Source organism: Xiphophorus couchianus, chromosome 24, assembly GCF_001444195.1.
Source record: "Xiphophorus couchianus chromosome 24, X_couchianus-1.0, whole genome shotgun sequence".
Classification (NCBI taxonomy): domain Eukaryota; kingdom Metazoa; phylum Chordata; class Actinopteri; order Cyprinodontiformes; family Poeciliidae; genus Xiphophorus; species Xiphophorus couchianus.
The window spans coordinates 6,222,277-6,248,015 of record NC_040251.1 but is presented as its reverse complement, the minus strand read 5'-3'; the positions used below and the strand labels follow the sequence as shown (position 1 = coordinate 6,248,015).

General features: G+C 43.2%; 1 protein-coding gene across 11 annotated transcripts in view; it reads right to left on the bottom strand.

Annotated features, from left to right (window-relative positions):
• LOC114141100 (extracellular sulfatase Sulf-2-like) overlaps positions 1–25,739 on the bottom strand; it is a 46,368-nt gene that overhangs the window by 2,261 nt on the left and 18,368 nt on the right. For 6 of the 11 annotated variants that reach the window (XR_003594766.1, XR_003594768.1, XR_003594767.1 and 3 more), the window contains 19 exons: positions 15,125–15,355; positions 14,830–14,950; positions 13,869–13,987; positions 12,619–12,770; positions 11,986–12,155; positions 9,645–9,795; positions 9,401–9,500; positions 8,519–8,594; positions 7,568–7,696; positions 5,316–5,372; positions 4,743–4,872; positions 4,085–4,328; positions 3,767–3,953; positions 3,588–3,684; positions 3,258–3,352; positions 2,584–2,643; positions 2,312–2,484; positions 2,063–2,205; positions 1,509–1,632 (listed from right to left, as the gene is read on the bottom strand). Coding sequence is in view for 7 of the 11 variants with exons in the window: in XM_028011531.1 (XP_027867332.1) it covers positions 1,509–1,632; positions 2,063–2,205; positions 2,312–2,484; positions 2,584–2,643; positions 3,258–3,352; positions 3,588–3,684; positions 3,767–3,953; positions 4,085–4,328; positions 4,743–4,872; positions 5,316–5,372; positions 7,568–7,696; positions 8,519–8,594; positions 9,401–9,500; positions 9,645–9,795; positions 11,986–12,155; positions 12,619–12,770; positions 13,869–13,987; positions 14,830–14,950; positions 15,125–15,305 (2,509 nt within the window). In the remaining 4 variants the exon portion in view is untranslated. Of the gene's footprint in view, positions 1–571; positions 629–767; positions 805–1,508; positions 1,633–2,062; positions 2,206–2,311; positions 2,485–2,583; positions 2,644–3,257; positions 3,353–3,587; positions 3,685–3,766; positions 3,954–4,084; positions 4,329–4,742; positions 4,873–5,315; positions 5,373–7,567; positions 7,697–8,518; positions 8,595–9,400; positions 9,501–9,644; positions 9,796–11,985; positions 12,156–12,618; positions 12,771–13,868; positions 13,988–14,829; positions 14,951–15,124; positions 15,356–21,242; positions 21,621–25,739 lie in introns of those variants that run through there. The other 5 variants (XM_028011538.1, XM_028011537.1, XM_028011536.1 and 2 more) reach the window with 5 other exon arrangements.

The window sequence follows — 25,739 nt, the reverse complement described above, 5'->3', positions numbered from 1 at the left end:
GTTGGAGACGACTGAGGCGCATGCAAGAGGCGGAAACAAACAACCTGAAACCCAAATATCGTTGTTATGGCGACAGTGGGAACAAACAAAACCAGAACCAGAACACCAGATTTACTCAGTAAGAAAGAGCTGCAGCAAATCCCCTCAGAGTCTGAGGGGATCCAAAGTGTTCGGCTTTGGATCATTTAGATCTGGAGAATCGTTCAGTTTTAGTTAAATGCCTTCTGTTCCCAGTGGCCGTCGTCTCCTGCAGGCTGAGACTTCTGGACATTGACCTCTGTGCTGACTGAGGTCAGGAGATGTTTGTCTCAGCACAGCGAATGTGACATGAAGCTCGAACAGACGATTAGTCAGCTGATGTTTCCTCTAATAATCAACGGGCTTCAGTGGAAAAAGCCTCTTTATAGTGTGGATTAAAAACATTAGTTGTGAAGGGGTGTGTGTGGGTGTGGGTGTGGGTGTGTGTGTGTGTGTGTGTGCGCACGCGTGTCGGACAGACAGGACGGAGGCGTCCGGCAGGAAGTCGCCCCATGCAGGCCAATCACAACGGAGAACATGGAGGAAGACTCACAGCGTTCGGGATGATGAAGGCTTCTTCACTTTCGGCCACTTCCTCCTTTCAAACAGCCTGATGCAACAAACACACACACACACAGTTACACACTCAGCCAAACACACCGTCTGCACCGGCATCCCTCAGAGCGCCGGCAGGAAGTCATGCAGCACTCAGAGTGTGTGTGTCGGTGTGTGTGTTCTGGTGTTTGTACCTGTAGTCACCAAAGCCGCCATGAACCCGCCCTCCTGCTGAAAAGATCATCTGATTGGTTACTAAGCAACGACTCCTGGAACAAACAACCTGATAGCAGCTGAGCTGGTTTAGCGGAGGTCACCTGAACGCACCTGAACGCACCACCAGCAGCTCTGATGCTCCTCCGTCCGCGAGACGGAGGAGCTGAAATTATTTTGGTTCGTTCCGTTTGGTTACATTTATCTCTTTAAACATAAATATTTATTTATTTACCGTCTTCCTTCCTCTCTGCGATCACATCTGGAGCAAAATATTCAAATTTCCTGCTTACAGTTTACTGAGCAGTTGAAGCTCTTTGTCAGTAAATCACCGTCTGGTTCAAACTTCATGCTGACTGTTAATTATCTAGAAGTGATTCTAAAACTGAGATGTTAAATGTCATGTGGTTGAAGATTTAACTTCAAACTAACTTTTATGCAACAAAGAAAAACCCATGAATAGAACCAGTGAAACCAGTGAAACCAGTTAGTTCAGAGCTGGTAGTTATTTAGCAGCTTGAACAGTATCACCATGTTGCTGATGAACACATGAAAACCCTCAGAATGACTGTGGCGTTCCACAGGGCCGTGTGCTTGGCCCACTGTGACAAAGTGTCTATTTTTATAAAACAGGTTTTATAAAAATCTGATGATGAAACTTTAAAATACGGTTTTAAATGATCCGGCTTTGGATGGTGAGATTCATAGTGTGTGTGTCCTACCCAGCTCTACTGAGCGCGTGCGAGGATTGCACTGCTTGTGACCCCTGCAGCCTCTGAGCTCCATCAGCTGGACGTGCAGCTGGTTCAGAACCGTCCGGTCCAACGAGCTGACGGCATTTATCAGCTGCAGACACAGAGAGACGGACAAAACACGGATTCAGAATCTGAGCAACTTCTCAACGGAGACAAAACCTCTGAGGTCCAACAGCTGAGGAAGGTTTTAAAACAGATTCACATTCCGTCATTTTCAAAACTCAAACAGAACCTAAAGGTTCTGGACCTCCAGGAGGGATTTAAGTTTTAATGTTGATTCAAACATTGGATAAAAGTCAGAATTAAACACATTGAAGAACATTTCCAGTAAATATTCTAAATAGCAAACAAATAAAACAAAATACTTTTTTTCCCGAATTTTCTGCACAACCAAAGTGTGATAAATAAAAAGATCATCCTGTGAACACTGGCTGGTTATGAGGGGCTCAGCCCTCCAGAGGGCGCTGTGAAGGCTGTGTGTGTGTGTGTGGGTGTGTTTGCGTGTGTGTGTGTGTGTGTACCTGGTACGGGTCGGTGCTCAGGTCAAAGTACTCCAGGAATCCGGTGGCGAACTCACAGAACAGGAAGTTGTGCGTCTCGTTGATGGTCCTCAGGCACCAGTAGGTGTTGTTGTTGGCGCTGGTGCAGGCGCAGAACGATCCCACTGAAACACCCAGTCATCACACATGACCCTTCATCCCTAAGGATGACCTTTAAACCACTGTTGTGATGTGTGTGTGTGTGTGTGTGTGTGTGTGTGTGTGCCGTACATGTCCAAAAGGGGGCGGTGTGCCAGTGCTGGTTGTCGTGTGTGAAGCAGGTGAGTCCAGGCATCGAACACGTGTCGTTGTTCCTGATCCTCTTGATTATCTTCCTCATCTTCTTCCTCCTCTTCTGCTCCTTCTGAAGCCAGCTCTTCTTATTCCAGGCCCCGCCCTTCCTGCTGTAACACACACACACACACACACACACACACACACAGGTGTTGACAGGTGACCACCCTGATGATGAGGATGACTCCACTGCAACCTTTCTGACTCACCTGAAGGGATGAAGGCTTCCTCCTCTGAAGCGAAGCTTCTTCTTCAGTTTGGCTTTGTACCTGCACACACACACGCCCACACACACACACACACACACCATCAGGTGTCAGCCCATTTTGTCCAATTTAACAACAAAGTACAGATTATATTTCAAAATAAAACTGGATGAGATCACAGAATGGAAGGAGATGGATGATGGATGGATGATGGATGGATGATGGTTGGATGATGGATGGATGATGGTTGGATGATGGATGGATGATGGTTGGATAATGGATGGATGATGGTTGGATGATGGATGGATGATGGTTGGATGATGGTTGGATGATGGTTGGATGATGGATGGATGGATGAATGATGGTTGGATGATGGTTGGATGATGGTTAGATGATGGATGGATGACAGTTGGATGATGGATAGATGGATGATGGATGGATGATGGTTGGATGATGGATGGATGACAGTTGGATGATGGATAGATGGATGAATGATGGTTGGATGATGGTTGGATGATGGTTAGATGATGGATGGATGACAGTTGGATGATGGATAGATGGATGAATGATGGTTGGATGATGGATGGATGATGGATGATGGTTCGATGATGGTTGGATGATGGTTGGATCATGGTTGGATGAACCCACTGACTGGTCGGGTTCTGGTCGTTTCTTACAGGTACTTGTTGCAGTCGCACTCCAGGGGGCGGGACTTCTTCAGGTGACCTCTGACCTCTCTCAGGTTCTTGATCTTGGTCTGCAGAGTCTCGATCTGAAGGAGAGAAGGCGTTTTATTTCTGCGGTTCTGGATCTGATCCCGTCTGTTCGGGTCGGTTCCTCCAGTCAGAACCAAGCAGAACCGGGAGCTAAGAGTCCGATTCTAACAGGAAGTACTGCTGCTCCGCTGCAGCCCGACATCCTGTCAATCCAGTCACCTTGTGTCACTGCAGCCAGGCCCAGGAAGACCTGAGAGAATACTTTGACTAGGCCCTGTGTGTCCGCCGTACCTCGTGGTCGATGTGCAGCTTGTGGTCTTTCCAGGCCTGCAGAGATTTATAAACTCTGGTGTCGCACTTCACAGAGGCGTTGGACAGGATGGAGCACCTGCAGGAGAGCGGCCCAGTCAGACCAGAACCAGAACCAGACGGATTTCTTATTCTGGTCAGAAAAATAAAACTTCTCTGACCTGTGAGTCACTCTGACAGCGCTAGATGGCGCCGGTGCATCGGTAACTCCTCCCATCCCGCTGAACTCGTCCTCGGGTTCGTTCTGACTGGCTCCGCCCACCAGGGTCTGGTTGCCAGGGTAACCGTTCAGCTCGGACAGCGAGCGGCTGTAGCGGTTCCTTGAGAAGCTTTTCAGGGTTTTAAACTCTGAGACAGAAAAACAGAAACAGTCTGAGTTCAGCTGCAGTCTCTCTCACTCTTCCTCTGGCAGATTTTGACCTCTCTGTCCCAAATTCCACTCCTGCTGCCCCCTGCTGGCCAGCAGCGGTAACACTCACTCTTCTTGGAGAAGAAGGACTTGTTCTTGAACGACGTCGTCACGGAGGGCCGGAGGCTCGAGGGCAGGAGGTCGCTGAAGTCGCAGTTGCAGGCATCCGGGTTGGGAGCGTACAGCTGAGACTTGATGCTGATTGGATGCTGGAGGCTGGCCACGCCCCTCTGGAAGACCTTGGGTCCGCCCCCTTCATTCTTGCACTTGAAGAGCCGCAGTTTTCCGGACGCGTCCTCCACACACTGCCACTTCTGGACACACAGAGACACGGACAGTAAAAACCCGGAGCCACTCAGGGACCCGTTCAGAACCTGAATCAACCGGTTCTGCACCGGTTCCATGAATGACTGACAGCCGGGTAGTTCCCAACAGAATCAACCGGTCCAGACTGTGTTCTGGAGGACCAGAGTTCAGTTAGCAATCACACCTCACCAACCGGACCAGACTTTGACTAGGCAAACGGACTGGAGTTGGATTAAAGCGGACTGGAGTTACTGGTGATGACTCAGCCTAAAGCAGTGAACTATTTTAAACAGAAACAGAGATTTTAACCTCTGAGCGATAAAGTCAGTTAGTTGGGATTGAAAACTTTAGAGGGATCCAGGGGAACCGGCTGGGCTGTGAGGTAACCGGACCAGCAGAAGAACCCGGTGTGTGTCTGCTACCTGTCCGGTCTGCTGGCAGGGCGTCTGGTACTCGGCTCTCTGACACAGGTCTTTGACTCGCTGGTGTTTGGGCAGGAAGTTCTCCTCCTGAGAAACCTCCTTCCCCTCCACCTGCTGGTGCAGCAACTTCCTGTCAAAACAACAAAAAATTCTGCTTCTTATTGCAATTCAGGTTCATTTCAGAAAAATATGAGTGTGTCACATCTGGTGTTTTGGACTGAACAAGTTCTGGTTCCAATAATAACTCCTAAATATTATGTTCCATTCTTCAGATTGTTGGAACTTTTATTTGTTTCCTGGGGAGTAAATATGACGTGACACAGGGCCTTGCTGCTTAAGTTTCATTTCAGGAGGAGAAACTGATTTTAGACATAAATCTGATCTGATGGAAAACTGATTGATTTGATCCTGGAAGCGTATCGGACCTCGTCCGCCTCATTCCAGGTTCAGAACCAGAACCGGCAGGACTTTCTGACCCGGTTTGTCCTGGTTGGTCTGAAGCGGGCCGCTGTCAGGATCATTAAACCGTTCACGGCCGCCAGGCTGCGGGTTTGAAGCTTCAGACATATTTACCCTCTCTCCACCAGGAACGAGTCTCTCCACACCTTCGGCTTCCTGCTCACCTGGAACCTGGAGGGAAGAAAAGCAGCGTTACTTCCTGCTGGCGCTCCTCAGTTTACAGTTTACCTCGTATGAAACATTCATATCCAACCTGAGCTCTTTCTTTCAGCTGAATCTTCCCAGTTTTTTGAGGAAATTCACACATAATCAACAGATCCCAGGCTGATGTTTGTTTTTGCATAATTGTATTGCAAATTTTCTGAAGAGTGGTAAAAAATAACTTTGGGTTTAAATGATGCCGACTCCCACCTGCAGGTGTCAGTGTTTCTAACTTCTACCTGAAGTTTAAGTTCGATGTGGGAGGAACAAAATTTGAACTATTTATGTAACAAAAATATTGGCGTCCAGTTTTGTCTGCTTGTTATTTTCACCTTTTTTCTTTTATATGAAGATTTAATTTTAATAAGAAAAAATCACAAAATTTTAGGGGTGTATAATTATATCGATTCTACGATATTTATCGATTTTTTCCCCCACGGAAGGTATCGATTTTTTATTTGTGAGTATCGGTACATTAAACCGGAGGGGTCCATGGGCTTATTCCGTCTTTTTAACATGTCTGGTTTGTGACGGCGTAGCAGCAAGACTCCGCCTCCTCCAGTCTCACTTTCAACTTGTGCTTAAAGCGCAAATTATAAACTACACACCAGTTTTTAAATTGTGTTAATAAGCCAAGTAAAACCAGAGTTATGCTGAAATAAGTAAACCATATTTTTCGAATGTCAGAGATATGTCAAAAACTGGCTTTCCCAGTTATGTGAAAGGAAATGAGCTTAAAAACGTAAAAAACGAAACGCAACATCAGATTCCTTTGTTTTTGGAAATCTCAAATCTTCAATAAATAGTGATGGGCTGTGTTTTGTTGCTAAGAAACGAAGTAAAGTTGCTCAAGTAACCGTGAAAGAGAAGCAGCAAAAGCAGTGAGGTCGCAAAATGAATGCAACGTTTGGATATCGGAGCGACTAGTGGCATCTGCTTAGTGATTAGTTTTTAGCTCAGTGGTTTCTGTTCTGTATATAAAGGATTACCTGAAGAATGAACGCGCTGCATGCAGTGGCGCTCTGTTTTGAAAACGAAGAGGGGAAACCTGCAGTCTGGGCGCAGTGAGGATTGTCATGATGGCGGATCGATCATTTTTATTAGCAACTGACAAAGAGTATCAGAGACTGAGAGAACGATGAGATCCTGGCCGCCTGAGAGGCAGCTACTCAGAGACCCAAGCAGGGGAACGGCGGCGCCGCTCAGCTGCAAGGAGTCAATCACTACGGGGTGAGGCGGAGCCGCTCCTCCAGCAGCTAGTAGTAAACAGCTTACAGCCACGGCTAACTCCGTTACAGCCACATTATGTCCAAAAGAAAACACAAGTGCCATCATTTGCATATTGAGTCTAGAGGCTGATGATCTCCCCACTCAGATCCTGGATCACTGTGGAAACTTTGAGTTTTATCTCAAATCCACATGAATTAAATGGCAGAAACAAATTTTCTCACTGCATCTTTGATTCATTTTGTCCAGCTGTAGACTGTTAGACTGTCCAATCAGTCAGGTATTGTGTAGTTGGTGCTTTTAATCAGTTTTCAGTTAATTAAATCCAAATCTATGGAACACAAAATGTCACTAAAATCACTCTGTCCTCTAAACTCTTTCAGAAAATTGTAAAAGTGCAACGAATCGTATCGATTGCCAAATATTGTGATACATATCGTATCGTGATCAGAATATCGTATCGTGAGATTATTGTATCGCTTTACCTCAGCAAAACTCGCAAATGACAAAAAAAACTGACTAGCATTCGGCTACAGTTGCTTCTCTAAAATCGTTGCTGCCGACTCACACCTGGAAACAGCAACAACCGATCAGCTAATCAATGCATCTGATCAGATTTAATGATGAGTGTCTGGATTTATTTAAACTTCAGACTATTTATAATTATGACCCCATGTTGAGTTTGTCATGCTGGATAACAGTTAAAGGGCCAGTTCAGAATTGCTGAAATGGGGTTCTGTGGAGTTGTAATGATAGCAAATATGCTACAGGCCAACATTAAAGCATTGCATCTTATTTATATCAGTCTGCTGATCTCAGAGTTTGATCATTTAAAGGCTGTTGATCCGTTATTGAACCATGTGAATTTGCATCAGTATCGGTCCAATAAGTCAAACCGGGTCGACCTTAACAACCACTGTTTGTTTCCATCATGTCACCTGTTGGCAGGTTTGTCCGTGTCCAGCAGGGACAGGATGGACTTCCCGTCCATGTCCGGCGGCGTGTCCAGGCCCGCGATGTCCAGGATGGTGGGAGCCAGGTCGATGTTCAGGACCATGTGGGGGTTTCTGAAACACACACAGTGTGAACGTCTCTGCCCCGTACCAAAGAAGTTATCATGTTTTTCTCACAGCTGGTAGAATCACAGCGGGTAGCCTCAGAGCCGTTAGCCTCATAGGCATCAGCCTAAGAGTTGTTAGCCTCAGAGCCGTTAGCCTCATAGGCATCAGCCTAAGAGTTGTTAGCCTCAGAGCCGTTAGCCTCATAGGCATTAGCCTAAGAGTTGTTAGCCTCAGAGCTGTTAGCCTCATAGGCATTAGCCTAAGAGTTGTTAGCCTCAGAGCCGTTAGCCTCATAGGCATTAGCCTAAGAGTTGTTAGCCTCAGAGCCATTAGCCTCATAGGCATTAGCCTAAGAGTTGTTAGCCTCCTTCTGTTTTATGCTTTAAACTTTTAAAAAGTGGAACTGGAAAAGCTGAGACTGCAGCATCAGGAGGAGTGAATGTGTGTGGATGTGGTTCTGTTGAACATTTGGAAGTAAATAATTCATGTGAACGCAGTAGAGAGCAGAAACAGGAGCAGAGCGGGGCGAGAGAGCGACCCGGTAAGTCTGCAACTCTGAGGCCAGTAATCTACTTTAGCAGCTCCACCAACACAGTCGCTCTGCAGAACACAGGAATCTAATCTGCTGCGCTGTGATGCATTCTGCTGTCACACTGATCTGTTTTACCGTTTATTGGATGCACTTTTCTAACACAAGAGCCTTAACGTTCTGCCAGATGATCTAACTGATGCTGGGGAAAACTCTTTCCTGATTTCCACATTAAACAGCTGAACTGATCTGTGTGGAAGTGGTGAGTGAGCGGATGAGTTCCTGCTGTTTGAGCTTACATGCCGCCTTGCTCCACGTTCGGTCCTCTGATGTAAAACGGGACTCTGATGTCAAACTCATACGGCATGGATTTACCTGCAGACAACAGCAGAGAGCGTTACACTAACACACAGCAGGGGGCAGAGGTCAACGTTACCTTTGTGCTAAACCTTCAGGTTTCTGGTTGATGCAGATTCAATGCTAACGTTTCGATTCTTTCCACTGAACTTCAGTCATCCAGAGTTTCTTCATTGTTTTAACCTGATCTGATCTGTGGGTCTGTCTGCATTAAGTTACTGAGGAAGCTAAAATAAAGTGAGCTAAGCTAATTGTGCTAAGACAAAATAAGATAAACTAAGCAAAGCAGAATAAGCTAAGTCAAAATAAAGTAAGCTAAGAAAGCTAAGGTTGAGCTAAAATTAATTAAGCTAAGCTGATCTGAATAAATTGAGCTAAGCTAAATCAACTAAAGCAAGCTAACATAAACTAAGCTAAGCTAAATAAGATAAGGTGAGGTAAACTAAGCTAAGCTAAAATAGTTAAGCTAGCTAAAGTGAACCAAGCTAAAGAAGCTAAAATAGTCATAAGGCAGAATTAAACTAAAACAAGATTTAATTAACTGAAATGAAAAAATGTCTAAGAAGTTAAGATAAACTATTCTAAACTAAACAAAATTAGGCTAAAATAAGCTTAAATAAACGCAAGCCAAAATATGCTAAAACATTTAAAATTTCAACGTCCACTGATTGAAACCATCTAATAAAACTGATTATTGGTATAAATTAAATACTGACCAAAAGGGGTGAAGATTTATGCAATTTTATGTTTTAAAATCCCAGGATCACAGGAAAGTTTAGATGACAGTTTATATCAAAATATGACTGGCTGAGTGGCACCCTCACCTTTAACTAGGCCGAACTGCCCGATGTGGTAGCCGTGGTCGGACGTGTAGATGATGTAGGTGTTCTCCAGCTCTGCCGTCTCCACCAGCATGTTGAAGAGCTGAGACAGAATCAAACGGGTCGGATCACAGACGCTCCAGTAGCCGGGTTTTACCCGCTCCACTCCGGCTCCCGTGGCCGGGTTTTACCTGCCCCGGTCCGGCTCCAGTGGCCGGGTTTTGCGCGGTCCGGCTCCGGGTCTTACCTGCTCCACGCTGTCGTCCACAGACAGCAGCGTCTGCAGCCGCTTCCTCTGCAGCACGTTGGTGAACTCCATGTGGATGGGCTTCATGGGGCCCGTGTAGCGCATGATCCAGTGCTTGTCTGGGTTTGGGGCGTAGTTGTAACTGGGAGTACTGGTGGAAAAGGAAGAGGAGAGGAATCTGAGATTACAAATATCCTGGATCATCAGCCAATAAAAACACAGCTCTTTTAAGGTCATGTGATCAATGACATGTTGCGACCCGAGTTAAGAACCAAAAACTGTTCTCTAGTCAGAGCAGAACCACTGCAGCATATTTTAGTCAGAAGTAGCTAAGCTAACTATTGCTCTTTCATCATTACATTGTGGCAACATTACGTCTGAAAAACCCAACAGTCTCATAAAGCTACCTGGCTTCACTCGCCTGGAGGTTTTTCCTTTTAAAACCAGCAGCAGCAGGAAGTTAAAGAAGAAGAAGAAGAAAATAATCTGGTCTGTCTGTATTCTGATTTTCCAGTAAACAGAAAGTAAATGTGTTTTATTCTGTGGAGTGAAATGAGGAGTGTCTCTGTTGTTTATGAATATTTCAGACGATGCATGCCATGTAAACTTTTCCAGGCTGTAAAATGGTTGAAACAACCTGCATCATTTCAAATGATGTCATGTAAAACTGTTTCTGTTTCATAATAAATGTTAGGAAGACTCTCGCTCTTTCCCCGCCAGCGGACTCATTAAAAACACTCAGGCTCCTGTTGGATAATGAATGACTCCCGTTGCTCCTCCTCTGTGGCATCGTTTAATTTCTGGCTCTGAGCTCGGCTGCTCCTGCCTGAACAGCTGGAAACATCTGTTTGGCCTCCCTGAAACAGCTGACAGGAGCAGCAGAACCTGCGGGTTTAAACGGTTCTGGTCCAGCAGACCGGTTCCAGGTGGGTTTAGGACCCAGACGACCTTCCTGTTGCTCCTCCGGCTTTACAAGGCTAGAGATTTCCTGAAATACTAACAGTGGTAATGCGCTAACAGCCAAACTGGCTTTTCGCTTTGTGTTTATTTTATCTTTGAAAATATTTAGCGCAGCAGCTTCAGTTTTTATGAATGTAAAATTCAGAAAAATTCTGCAACTTAGATTTTTCTAAATCTAATTTACTTGGCTGTTTTGTAAATGTTCATTTGAACGAGTTTGTGTTGAAGATTTGGTTATCGATTGTTCAGACTTCTTTGAGTAGTTAGCCATTTACTACATTCATGCTCTTATTTTGAAGTGGTGAAGACTGAATAAGCAGCCGTTTCCTCTCCTCACGTTTTATTGCAAACAAGAAACAAAATAAAAACTGACAACAGAAAACAAGATAAACATAAATACAATATCTGAGGGTTTTATAAAATATGTAAATTATATCGTCAAAATTAAATTTGGTGCTTGAGGTTTATGATTTCAATGGGAAGAAATAATTTGATATGAAGGAGGCGCTTTAGCATTAGCTTCCATTAAGTTGGTGTATTGATTTAGCATTAGCTTCAGCTAAATACCATGTCAATATAGCGCTTTAGCGTTAGCTTCTGATAAATGCCGTGTTTGTGTAGAGCTTTAGCGTTAGCTTTTTAGTTAGCGACGCCCACCACTGGATATTAATTTAATATATTTTATTTTTGTGCCTTTCATGATGTTTTGCTTTAAAGATGCAAATTAAATAAACTTTACTTTGTAAAGTCAGAAGCAGCTTTGTAATGAAAGGTCAGGACGATCAGAAGAAGGTCCTGATAACGACCCGGTTTTTACTCAGAACCACCGGGAACCTGGCAGCCGTTTGTTCCTCAGATTTACATCCTGAGATCTCAGTCCTAATCTGGATTATTTCAAAATAAAACACTGCAGCTGCTCTTCATCTGGTTCCTAAGCCTGGACAGCTAGCGGCGCTAGCGCTGAGTGAAGCAGAAAGGATTCCTGCGGAGAAACCCGCTGCGCTGGGAGCGGATTTAAGCGGCTTCCCGGGAGCAGCCAGAATTCCTCTGGGAACGGATCCGACACGATCCGACACGCGTTTCTGATTCAGGACTTGAACTCGGACTTTGACTCGCTGTCAAATCTCCATGAAGAAACTCAGGGAGTCTGGAGGATTGTGAGGTTGAGGATTTATCCTGTGGTGCAGAACAGAGCGGCTGTATTGTTCAGCTGGATTACACCGGCTTAGTGCCATTGTGTGTGTGTGTGTGAGTGGGAGTGTGTTGGGGTGTGTGTGTAGGTAGGTGTGTGTGTGTGTGTGTGTGTGTGTGAGAGCATATTTCTCCTCCAGAATGTTAATAAAGTTTTGTTTTATCGAACAGAGCAGTGTGAGGCGCCTACATGTGCTGTGATGCGTTGGCGAAGGCGTTGCTGAACTGCGGCGCCGAGTCTTCGGGTCCGTGCGGCGCGGCGTGGCTCAGAACCATCAGGACCGGCCGGTGCGGGTAGATCCGCTTCGAGGAGCGGAAATAGCGGATGGACTCGGCTGTGATCAGGTCAGTCAGATAATCCTGGAGACAAAAACAGGAGAACAGCAGGTTGGAAGCAGCTGGTCCACATCAGGTTCTATTGGACCAAAGGCGGTTCTGGTTGCGCTCATCCAAATCTTAGGCTTCATAGAACCGCTGCATTTGGACTGAGAGTAAATCACACACAACTGGTTTCCCTTGGTGGTATCAGAGTAAAGAGGCTGAATCCTCAGAACCGGACCTCAGAGCTGGAAACCAGCTGGTTCTGTTGGACCAGAAATCCATCAAAAGCTGATTCCCTCCTGATGGTCCGGTAGAAACGGTTCTGTTGGAACCAGAACTTCAGCAGTATTTCTCTTCAATGTGGCACTAAAAGTCTAATTTTATGAATCTACCTATAGTTGAAGTTGAAGGACCATCTGAACCGGACCGGACCAACCTTTGGTTCCTGGCTGATCAAAACCCAGAGAATCTGAAAGGGAAGCATCAGAAGCGGCGCTCTGACCTGAGGGTACTGCGCTCCGTGTTTCTCCCGGACGCCGTTGCGGCTCAGGGTGTAGTTGTAGAAGCGGCTGTTCTTCACCAGGCCCAGCCACTCCCTCCACCCAGCGGGAACGTACGACCCGTTGTACTCGTTCAGGTACTTCCCAAAGAAAGCTGCCGGGACGACGAACAGAGTCAGAGCTGCAGGAACCAACCCTCCTCATCTCCATGGAAACGGTTCTCCTCATCACTCATCCAGCCTCATTCCTGATCCGAGCAAATGTGCTTTTTTGGACGCTTAGAGTTTAGCTTCACTTCATTTACTGACAAAAGAATTTTACTGAATAACTTGATAAAGAACCAAATACATGTTTCATATCAGCTGCTAACTAAACTATTAATCATAAACATTCTTTTCTCATGCTAAACGCTAAACCAACATGGTGTTTACCAGAAGCTAATGCTAACTGCTAAAGTGCTAACATGAAAGATGTTGATAGGCACCATCAGTGGTGAGAATGCTAATTAAACTAAACAGTAATCATAAACATTAGCTTAGTTAAAGCATTATATCAACACAGCACTTAGCAAAAGCTAATGCTAAAGTGCTAATGCGCTAGCTTCAATTCAAATTATATCTGCCCTTAAAGACTACAACCTTGGAGTAAGAAATTCATTTTATTATAACTTATATGTTCAATAATGTTTTAATGGTTCCTGTACATTTCTAGTTGTAAATAAAATAATCGGGAAGAAAAGAGGAAGAGAGGACAGGAAATGGAGCTGTCTTTTTCCACTTCAAAATAAGAGCATGAATATAAATGTGTAACTATCTGAAGAATTATGAACAGCTGATGTTGAAACGTATTCAAGGTAATAAAACACTAAAGTAAATTAGCTTTAGCTAAGAGCGCTAAACGTTTTCAAAGCAATTAGCTCTGCTGCTAATGCATTAGAGCAGGGGTGTCAAACTCCAGTCCTCAAGGGCCGCTGTCCTGCAGTTTTTAGATGTGCCACAGGTACGAAACGCTGGAAGGAAATGGCTTAATTACCTCCTCCTTGTGTAGATCAGTTCTCCAGAGCCTTAATGACCTAATTATTCTATTCAGGTGTGGTGCAGCAGAGGCACATCTAAAAGTTGCAGGACAGCGGCCTTTGAGGACTGGAGTTTGACACATGTGCATTAGAGGATTGGACCGGACCAGATCGGACCGGATCGGACTGGACCGGACCAGATCGGACCGGATCGGACCGTCGGAGCGGTCCACTCACCTGTTCGGTATCCCGTGTTGTTGAGGTAGACTCCGAAGGTCCGCGGTTCGTGCTGGCGTTGCCACGACAACGACGAGCAGTTCTCGTTGTTGGTGTAGGTGTTGTGGTTGTGGACGTACCTGAGAGACAGAGAGGAGAAGAAGCTCAAAGCTTAAACATCAGTTAGAAAATAAAACCTTTTAAAAACTTCAACCAGCAGCAGCTGATTCTAACTGCAGCAGGTTGGGTCCATTTGGTTCCGGAATGACTTTATATGAACTAGTCGGTTCTAAAAACTGATTTATTGAATCTGCTGCAGCAGATCAAACTGGACCAGAGGTCAGCGACCTTTACGAGCCTTACGGACACTTTGACCTCCAGTCCAGCTAAAATCACTTCTTTACGACTCAAAAGCAGCTTCACTCTTCAAAACGCAACAGCTGGTTTCTACTAAACCTCCAAGGAAAAAAATATTATTTTAGTTTTTAAGTTTGGCTTATTTCCTTCAATGGGACATTTTTTAAAACAATGAAGTAAAAACAACAAAAAATGATTAAAATATTTCCACTCTTCAGTCGCTCCAGTTTTTGTGATTCTGTGAAATTCACGCATTTTTGGTGACTAACTGAGTTCATTACAAATGTTCCCCAACAGTCAAAAACATTACATTTACAGTGATGATTCCACCTCCCACCTGCAGGTGGCAGCATTACTTTTCCTGCACCGCCGTGTCGGTCTGAGCTGCTGAGTGACCAACCTCTCTGCTTATTATTTTTCTTTTATTGTAGATTTTTTTTAAGAGGAAAATTTTAATTTGCAATTAATTCATAAAAAAAAGATTCTTTTTAAGATTTCCTCCCACCTAATTGTAATACTTCTAATGTGATGAACTGAACATGAACCGAACTGAACTGAGATCCAGTTCAGTTCAGTTTGGACCAGAACCTGACCCAGCGGCCTGCTGTGATTGGCTGAGACTTACTTCCCAGTGAGCATGCTCGAACGCGACGGGCAGCACATGGGCGTGGTCACGAAGGCGTTGGAGAAGAAGGTCCCGCCCTCCTCCATGATGCGGCGCGTTTTGTTCATGGCCTGCATGGATCCTGAACGGAGAAAAGCCCATCAGGAACCAAGAAGTGAAACGGCGAAGCAGCAGCTTGTTAGCTTCATGATGCTAATCGACTGAACTAAACACAAATCAGGTGGATGTGGCTCCGACTGAAACGTTTATCTGCCTCAGTCAGACATGAGGACTACATTTCCCATGATTCCCGCACCGAGCTCCACGTCCTGGTCGTCCGTCAGGATGAGGATGATGTTCGGCCGGATGTTGCGTCTGTCTCTCTGGATGCGCGGCTTCATCCGCTGTCCGGACGGGAACTGAGCGTCTCCGATCGCCATGGAGACGAACAGGAAGAGGGAGAGGGAGAGGAAGAGGAGGAGTAGTCGGGCCGCCATGGCCGCCAGCGAGGCCCGGTTCTGATCAGAGGGTCAGATGGTCAGTCAACCTGAAGAAAAAATAATTACTGTTTACATTACAGGGAGGAAACACCTGCAGGGGGCGCTAGAGTCAAGATTATAGAGAGCGTCAAACAAACTCTGTATGTTATGGATGAGACTCAAACCTAAAATAATAAAATAAAAATAAATAAGATTAAATTAATTAAAAACAATAAAAAAAGATTAAATAAGTAATTTAACAAGTAAAAAAATAATTAAAAAGATTAAATGATTAAATAATAAATAAGTTTAGATTATTTGAAGATAAAATAAATACAAAATTATTAAGACTAATAAAATAAATACAAAAAACTGAAAAGTTACAGTAAATAAAAGAATACTAATAAAAAAAAATTTAAAATATAAAATGAAAAATAAACAAAATATTCATAAGGTTCATGAAATAAAAAAAAAACAAAGAAGTTAAAAATTATTCCAACTCTCCGTTTCCTCTGCCTGGCATCAATAACTGCAGTTTGTGTTCAACCTGTCGGGTTTCTGGGTTTTATTTTCCTCCTTTTCACGTGAAGCTGAAACTCTTTGCTTTGTGTCATGAACATCATGACTGTCAATTTTCTTTCCATGTTTATATTTTTGACCTAATTCATGAATATTGAAAATACTCAACAGAAGATGTCCAGAAAAGTTTCAGCCGGCCTTTAACTAGGCCCCAGAAAGCAGAGCAGATGTGTAGAAACAAAGTAAATAAATATTAATTAGCAGTAATTACACAGGAATATAATATCTGGAGGTTAAAACCACAGCAGGAAACATCGGCTGCTTTTTGGTTCCTGGATAATAAACCTACGATCTGCTCAGTCGGGCCCAGCAGGGGGCGACTGGACCGAAACACACAGATTCAACTCTGAACACACACACACACACACACACAATCTCTCTCTCTCTCTCTCGCTCTGAGAGGAGAGTGTGTTCTGGAGGACTGGCGGCTCCGGTTGAGATACAAGAACATACCTGAGCTCCAGAACCAGGAGAACCTCCAGAACCAGGAGAACCTCCAGAACCAGGAGAACCTCCAGAACCAGGAGAACCTCCAGAATCGATCCAGGAGTTAAAGCCGTCACCACGGCAACCATCTTGGATCTTATTGATTATTGTTATTAATCACTCCGACATCCTCAGCATGCAGTACCTCTCTGCTGCCTCTGGAGGAGCAGCTGAGTTCCTCAACTGGGACAAAGGTCAGAGGTCATCCTGGCATGCTGCTTTATAGGAATGTATTCACACACTGTTAGAAGAAAAGCTAAAACATTATGGGATGGTTTGGATCAAAACTGAGTCATGTTAGAATGGCCTAGTCAAAGTCCGGGCCTGTTGTGAGCACACTCCTGCTAAGATGCAAAGGTTTAGCATCTTTGGAAGCCATGCAGATGTTGCTGTCTTCCTGTCCGTCCGGCCGGCTGCGACCGTTCAGCTTCAGCCTCTCTCTAATCCACTGCATCAACGTTACGTCACTCATTATGAAACTGACCTAAAATCAACCTGAGAGCAGAGCGGACCGGCGCCGGGCCGACCTGCGGATTACTCCGTCTGGGTCTGCCTGATGTTCACCGAGGGTCTGGGACCGCTTCATGCATAAATAAAGAACTATTGAAGGGAAGCAGGTGTGCTAAATATTTCAAACTTAGCAAAACTGCTAAAGCACTAAACAAAGTTAGCGTTGGTATCAGTGGAAGCATGCTGACCTCAATCTGACCTCAATCTGACCAGAATCAACAGAACCTGATGTTAAAGCGACCTGCGGTTCCTGATCACATCAGTAATTCATGCCAAAGGAGCCCAGACCAGAGAGCAGAACCTGAACCGAACCGTTCAATCAGAACATTTTTATCCATCTGAGACACTGACGTTTGGTTTGTTAAAACAACAAAGAAAGAAATAAATGAATTGTTAAAATGAACCTGCAGGTTTCTCCTCAGTCATCTGAACTCTGAGGATTTTCACCGCAGCCGCTCCTCTGAGGGGAGGGAACCTCCGATTCTCATCCTGACCGTAAAACATCCAAAAACTGATGATTCACCTCAGCAGAGCGTCTGAGTCAGCAGCAGGAAAACGAGACGTCATGAAACTGTTAATAACCAGCGAGAGTTTACGCTAACAACACGGCTACATCTGTCCCGCCGCGCCGCCGTCAGCTCCTCCGTCAGCTCCTCCGTCAGCTCCTCCGTCAGCTCCTCTCTTCTTCACGTTCAGAGAGATGAGCAGAACAACGTGCAGTTCTTCCTTCCCCACTGTTTTACTTTCTGATATCCTGATCTGCGTCCAGCAGAACATAAAGCCAGAGGAAACTGTGACTGATCCGCCAACCAGACACCAATCAATCAATCAATCAATCAAGTTCATTTGTTTAACGTTTCATTTCAAAGTGCTTTATATCATTAAAACATTTTTTAAAACATCATAAAGTCAAAAGTTGAGAAAAACAAACATCACAACTTGCAGAGTTAGCTGCTACATGTTAGCATCGAGATGCTATTTTAAGCTAGTGTGGCTTCTGCTAAGCTAACTCCCTTTAGCACAACAACAGCCTTTTCCAGCGACCAATCAGATCATTTAGAAGCTGAAATTGAAACCCAGTGGGCCGAGGGAAGCAGTTTCATTGCTGCTGTTGGAGGTTGTAGTTTGTGCGTCAGATTTACAGGTGCACCAGAAACACACGACTACAAAGGTTCCACCCGGAACTTTTGTATGTAAAACAAAAATCTTTTTTATTAATTATATTAAAGTTTTTTGCGTGTTTAAAATCAGTGTAATTCATTTAAATTAATGCTAATTTCTATGTAGAGCCTCAGGTCCACACTGTCTATTTGTCTTTTTTACAGTTACAGTTTATTAATGTTTTCCAGGTGTAAAATCTGACAGATAAAGAAAAAAACAAGAAGCAGAGAAAACAAGAAAATATCCGATTGCTTCAAAAATATATTTCTACTCTGTGTGAGTTTTCTGTTTTATCTCAGTTATTTTTTGTAAAGACTAAAAATCAATCTGCATCAGAAAACCAATATGTATTTCCTCAGCAGAGAAACGCAGGAAGGAAAACATCTAAACTATAAACCTGCTTTATGTTCAGCAGGAGCATTTGGAGCCGGACGTCCTCCTCCTGACCAGACTGAATATTTTCCGTATTATGTCCATGTGATGCATAAAGTGTGAATTAATGTTGTTTTATGGAGGCGCGGTCCAGTGAGCAGCGGCCGCCGGTCAGAAATGCCGCCGTCTGTCATCCTGATGCCGCCTCTGCATCACAGCTACCTGCTCATTAATATTCATGAGGCAGGGGGCGGGGCTCGCCGCGGCGCGCAGGCGGCTGCCAAACCGACTCGGCATGAAGCGAATGCCAATAAAGAGACAATGTGCTTCATTCATATTCATCTGATTTCACAAGCAGGGGGAAGAATAAAGAGGTGAAAGGTCACCCGACTGGGGAAGCCGTGACGTTACCGCTGCGGTGGGTTTCCATGGTAACCAGTGTGTACACAGTCAGAGCTGCTTGTCTTTTTTCCAACAGTTAATTCAGATTCTGCTGGTTGATATTTGCTGTATTATTAAAGCTGCTGAATAAACTGAAGGTTGGAACAGGATGGATGAAAATGTTCAACTCATCATGGCGACTAAAGGAGGTTCAGCTTTTAAACAAATAACTCGTACGTTTTTATCTGAGCTGAATGAAATCTCTCCACCACCAGATCTATAGAGTCACAGGGAAATTTCATCCAGAACCGACCAGAGGACATTTCAGATCATCCCAGAAAACTGACAAGAAATACAAAGTTAACCAGTAAAGAATCATCAGCAGCCTTAAACCGGCCGCTGATAAGTTAGCACACTTAGCTAGCTTAGCTGTGTTTGCTATTTAGGTCACAAACTGAGCGATGGACCATCGTGTCCTTACAGAAAATGGTTCTTACAACCTACACAGCCAAACGTTTACAGCTAGAATTTGGATTATTTAGATTATCATAGCAGAATTTTGTTTTGTAAATGTCGGCGTCAAGCTATATATTTTGTTTGCTGATTAAATATTTAGTTCAGAGTTGCAGATTTAGTTTGGTGGTTAAATATTTAAATTGAGTTAAATATTTAGCTTGCTAATTAGTAACTGTAATTAAGTTACTAATTGAATATTTGGTTAACAACCTACATATTTAGCTTGCTAGCTAAATATGTAATTTGTTAATTAAATATTTTGAGCTAAAGGTTTTGATTGCTAATTAAAAACATAGTTCGTTAACTAAATATTTAATTAAAAAAGTAAATATTTAGTTTGGAGCTAAATATTTAACTCGCAAATTAGACAGTTTGGACCTGTGACATTTAGAAATGAATGACTGTGTGATTATAGTTAAAATATGACTCTGAAAAATTAAAGTCTTTATTTTCTCCTGTGACAGACTAAACACTTTGCAACACTAAGTTTCCAAACACAGGAGACGTTCAACAGAGAAGACCGACGGTCAGAAAACAGGCCAGATGTGACCAGCATCACAAACTTCTCATCTTTAATATGTGCAGTTACTGCGACTAAGGAAGAGAAACCGATGAGGAAAAAGATCCCAGGAAAAGACAGAAAATGTCGGGCGTCAGAGTTCAACATGTCAACAATGAGGACGTGATTCATGGTGACGATCGTCCTTAAATTAAACATACAGCTGAAGAAATGAAGCCACTTCTGGTGGATTTCTCCAGTCAGACAGCTGCTGTGCGTCTGACAGCAGAAACATCTCATGAAAATTTCACCTCCGTTCTGAATCTGGTCAAATTACTGGAGGTTTGTGGAAACAGGAAACTGTTCTTCTGCTTTCATTCAGGACAAACGAGACGTTGGGATTGGTTTGGTTGTTTCCTTAAAGACGGCGAACATCACGTCTCTCTGATGAACCGATGTTCCTGAATGTTCCTGAGGTCTGGCAGCAACGTTCAGGTTTAGCCTCCAAAGAACGGCGATGAATTTACATCAGGAGGTAATTTAGCTCATTTATTTCAGGAACTACTTCAAATTCTTCAAGTCGTTAGCCGTTCATATTCAGGCTCTTATTTATCGTTTTGTTTTAGCACTTTACGTTTATGATTAACACTTTAGCACAGCTAAGATTTTAGTTAGCAGTACCCAACACTGATGTTGGTTGAATTTACAAATTTAGCATTAGCTTCTTTGGTGTAGCACATTAGCATTACTAATTTTTATGATTAACACTTTAGCACAGCTAACTTTAATTAGCGGTGTCCACCACTGATGGTGGGTATCGATGTTATGTTGGTGTAGCGCATTAGCATTAGAAGAACTAGCATTTAGCCAGAAGTAGGTTCAATATTTAGATGGGATTCTGACCCGGCCCACAGCCAACATGGCGCCTCCAGAACCTCAGGCATTATGCGGGTCAGATCCAGACACCCAACAGAACCACCGGATCAGGGACGGCCGATCTGGAGCTGGAACAGTTTAATGGGATTTACTGCGATAATGATGAAACACATTTGAGTTTTTTTAGTTTTAAATGTGCGACTGCAGCAGAAACCCGAGCAGGAAATGTTCTGGATCCGTTTAAAGCTCCTCTATTCTCCAAACCAGCTTCAGTATATTATCATTTAGTTTTATTATATAAAGTTTTATTACATAAAAAGCAGAAATGAAACAACAACCACAGAAACATTTAAAATAACATTTAAACATTTATATCTGACCTGAATGAAAATCAGCTGCTGAAATTAACTCGACGTTTAAATCAGAGAAACATTCAGCACCGAACGTCTGACTGCTGGACCAGAACTGGACCAGAACTGGACCCAGGTCCAGTTTCTGAGCCTGAATCAGGAGGAAGTGAAGCTTTTCTCAGAATAAATCTAAAACATTCACTGATTAAAGTCAGAACCACAAACCTTCAGCTGCTCATCCGTCCTCTCTGAAACCCAAACAAATCTCCGGACCCGGGGGGAACCAGACGGACTCACTGAAGCATGAAGGTTCAAACCCGGCAGGGGAAACTCTGCAGAACCGTCGTCCTCAGAGCCGGTCACTTCTGCTTTCCTCTTCCTCTCCTCGCTTCCTCTCAGCTGACGTTTCAAACTCAAATCTCTCTCAGCTTCTCCTTTTCCTCCTCATCGTCTCTCCTGCTGCCTGGCTCCTGGGTCCCCCGGCACCAAACCGGCAACCTGAGCCTCCTCTCCCTCACAGCTCGTTAGCGGTTGCCGTGGTGGCGGTCATGGCAATGATCCCCGTGGTAACCGCCTCGACAACCACACCGTTAAAACCACCGCCTCCTTCTACTGCTCCTCCCTCTCTCTCTCTCTCTATTGTCTCTGTATCGCTTCATCTCTCCGTTTCTCTCTCTCTCTCTCTCCTGCAGCTCGCCCGTCTGCAGCTGGACGGGATTCAAACTGAAACCTGAAACATTTCATTTCTGACTCTGTTTTTGTTAAATATGATGCAGAAACCCAGGAGCCGGGAAGTTCTGGCTGCCGGTTCTGATCCGCGGTTCTTTAACGCTGCAGTATGTAACTCCATAGAAAATCATTGTTAGTTGAAACCAATCAGAGCCACAGGGCGGGGCTTAGCGCTGTCAATCACTCTCCATCACTCTCTGCTACGCTGCAGCTAGCATAGCCTGTCATGAATGCTAACGCTAGTTAGCATAGCCACTGATGACGGCGGGAAGCTGTTTCTCTGCCATGAGCACATTTAGCAGCGAGTACATGAGGATGATTGACATCACTAAGCCCCGCCTCCTGGCTCTGATTGGTTGTTTTTTGTCAGGAGCTTTTCTTTATTATTTCAGATGATCTGACATGGAGACAGTCTGAATAAATACTGCAGCTTTAATGTCCTGCAGTCAGAAATCTGTTTATTTCATAAACTGTTTTGGCTTTAATGAATCTGAAGTTTCATGTTTTCATGTTGACTAAATGTTTCTTATTCCTCAGAAAATGACATTAGAAAACATGTTTTTATTAAAACCAGAAAAAAAAGCTGAACTTTTCTCTCCGCCTGCAGAATTAATATGACTTGATGTGTAATCTGATTATTTATTCATCCATCCGGCCTGAAGTTCTCATTAAAGCTTCAGAGACATTTGCAGCATTTTACTGCACATAAAATCTATTATTTCTCATTTCTGACACAAAAATGATTTTTCTAAAAACTAAAACTGAGACTGAATGCTTGTTAGGCTGATAAAAAAATATATTTACCTTTCCAAAAACTGTATTTCTGCTTCTGCTTGGTGATATTTAGGCTCTTTTTATAGATTTATAACAACCTGAATGATCTTCCATAATCTCTCCTCAAACAAAAACCACATGAACTGGTTTTATTTGCTAAATTGGTTAAACTGGACTGCAGGAGTTCAGTGTTTCTGAGTATCAAAGTTATTAAAAATTTATTAATTTTTTTAAATCCTGCTTTTTTCTTTTGAATAAAAACTAAAATAAAAAATTTAATATTTGAAAGTTTCAGGATTTTTAAAAAAGTAAATAAAACTGTTTTTTTTTAAAAATACACTGAAATAAATAAAATGGAAAATAAACCAGATAAAATAAAATTGAAAAAATGGTTTCATGCTATAAAATTAAAGGATAAAAACTAACAAAACTTTTTACAAATACATAGAAAATAAAATATGATAGTTTCTTGATTTTTTCAAATAAAAAACAAATAAAAAATGAACGTTCAGATGTTTCATGGCTGCTGGTTTTAGTTCATGTTTGTCTCCAGGTTGTTGCTGCTGAGGGAAAACATTTCTCAACTATTTTCCATCTTAAAGCTCAAAATTAAATGTTGATTTATTTATAGCAGCGGCTGTTTATGTGTGGAGTTGATCTCTGCCTCCATTAGAGCAGCGTAATCATGTTAAACACTCACCTCTGACACCACTCTGTGAGAGAGAGCAGCTAAAAGCCTCCATCTGAGGAGCTGAAAACTGTAATTTAGTGTCATTATGGCGACGGCAGAGCAGCCTGACCCGCAGCAGGAACCGGGTTCTCCAGCAGAACCGCAGTTCTGCTGGAGAACCCGGTTCCACCCAGTCCTGGTTTGGTCCAACACCAGAGTCCAGATGGCATCATGATTCTGGTTTTACAGAAACACCTGCAGCCTTCAGAACCACCGGACTGGACATGCCTGCGGTACTGACCTCCACCCAGCAGGGGGCGAAAACAGGATAACGACAAAATCAGATTTCTACTTTAAGAAGAAATCTGAACCAGCAGAACCAGAGAAATCTGAATCCAGACTAAAAACAATCCAAACATTCTGACAAACGCAGGTTTTCCGTTGTTAAGGGGGTCCAAAGTGTGGTTCCCGGGCCACCAGGGGACCTTAGAAAGATTCTGTGTGGCCCTCAGAACAAGGCGCTGATGGAGACTATTTATTTTGAATTAGAGCAGAAATGATCAGCGGCCAACGTGTCAGTCTGCTGCAGCGTAAAGAGGCAGGCGGCAGTCAGGAATCCTGATTCTCATTTATTCTGATTAAAACTCAGTGTGAAAACATCCGGCGCCTGTCGGCGTCCATCCTGGAACAACCCGTGACGTTCTGACGTCGCCACGGAGATGGTACTGGGCCATACGCACAACGGAAACCACCAAGACAAAGACGAAACTTTGACTCATGAAGCAAAATTCATTTATGAAACTTTACTAAATACAGGAAGTGATTCCAAAGACAGAGCGACCACTTCCTGTTCTTACTGCTCAAAATTCATTTTCTCTATTTTTTCACCAGAACAATTTGGACGTCTTGATTTTATTGAAGCAACTTTTCATTCTGTATCTTTCTCCAGAAATAAATCTAAGCTGTTAATTGTTTAAATAAAAGATTTCAGTTTTGTTTAAATAAAATCACAATCGAGTTTTTCTGACTGGACGAAACGTTTCAACGCCGTGAAGAGAGTCTGAAGGTTGGACGTACGGAAATGATCAGGAAATTTAAAAACTCTTCACAAAAATAAAAATAAACAGAAATGAAAATAATCATAGATTTTCTTGTGGCAAAAAAGAAGGAAAAGTGACGACTGTCTGTCTATTAATAACTTATTTCTTTATGCAACAGTTTAAAGTTTTCAGGTTTAATAAATATCTTGAAAAAACTTTTTTTTTTAAATCCAGAGGAAATCAGGATGAAAAAGGAAACATTTCAAACTTAGACGTGTTTCAGTTGCAGGACTGATTATAATATTAGTGTTATTAATAAAACTAATATTAATAACACTAATATTAATAACACTGATATTAATAACACTAATAGTAATAATAATATTAACCCTGTAAAGCCCACACCATGAAATAACTGACAGAAAATTCCAATTCTTTGAAACTGGAGCCTTTATTGGTCCCTCTGAACAAACAAAAATTTTTTTTTTCAAATATCATTTTCCATATATGAGTTTCATTTTGTATCATATTTGATACATCGGGTCACAATGCTCAAAGATTATTTTTTCTTGAACAAACAAAAACATAATAAAACACAAATAAGTTAGATAAATTGTTAATTCCAAACATAAAAAGTGCTACAACAATGCAGTAATAACAAATCCACCAATGGAACTGGCAGGGTGGCAGTCTCGAGAACATAACATTTCAATTATTTTCTAGACATATTGTGGCTCACAACCTTTTTATTTTGCATTATGATAGGCTTGGAAACAGTTTCTGTCCTTGTTCAGACAAAGATGCACTCTGCATTTCTTACAGAACACATGGGCAAAGTGGCCCACACAGTGCTTGCATGTCTGTCGGGTTTCCCATGTTGGGAAATGATTGAGGCCATCCTTTCTCACATCAGGGGGCAACTCAGTGGTTTTCCTCCTCCTAGGAGGGGTTGGCGTTGCTTCCGGAGAGGACAAAGGTCTGCCACACTTTTTGACCTTTCGTGCACTTGTGAGGGCAGTGGCAACAGAGGCCTGAAACCTTCGCAGGGGCAGGTGTTTCTGCCTGGGATGCAGTTTCTCCAGGTTTCTTCTGTAGCGGATCCATGCATTGATTACTGCCACTGTGATGGTGTGCCACCAAATGTAGATGTACCATCTTCGAGATCTGAAGCTGAACTTGTACAGTGCAGAAAGCATATCAAGAAGGTCAATGCCTCCCATGAACCTGTTGTAAGTGTCAACAATGGCCGGTCTGGGAACCATTATGTGGGTTTTGGCTTTTCAATCCCAACGCTTCACACTGCCCAGTGGTTCAACACCAACAAAAGAAGAGAGCAGGTTCACAGCTTTGTTGTCATACCATCTCACAATGATGTTGTTTTCCTGGTTTACTCTGAAATCCAGTGACCCTCTTCCGTTTTTCTTCAGTTCTTTCTCATCCATCAGTTGGCAATTCTTCACCCTGTCCATTCGGACTGTGCCTATGTAGTAGATTCCTCTTTGTTTCAAG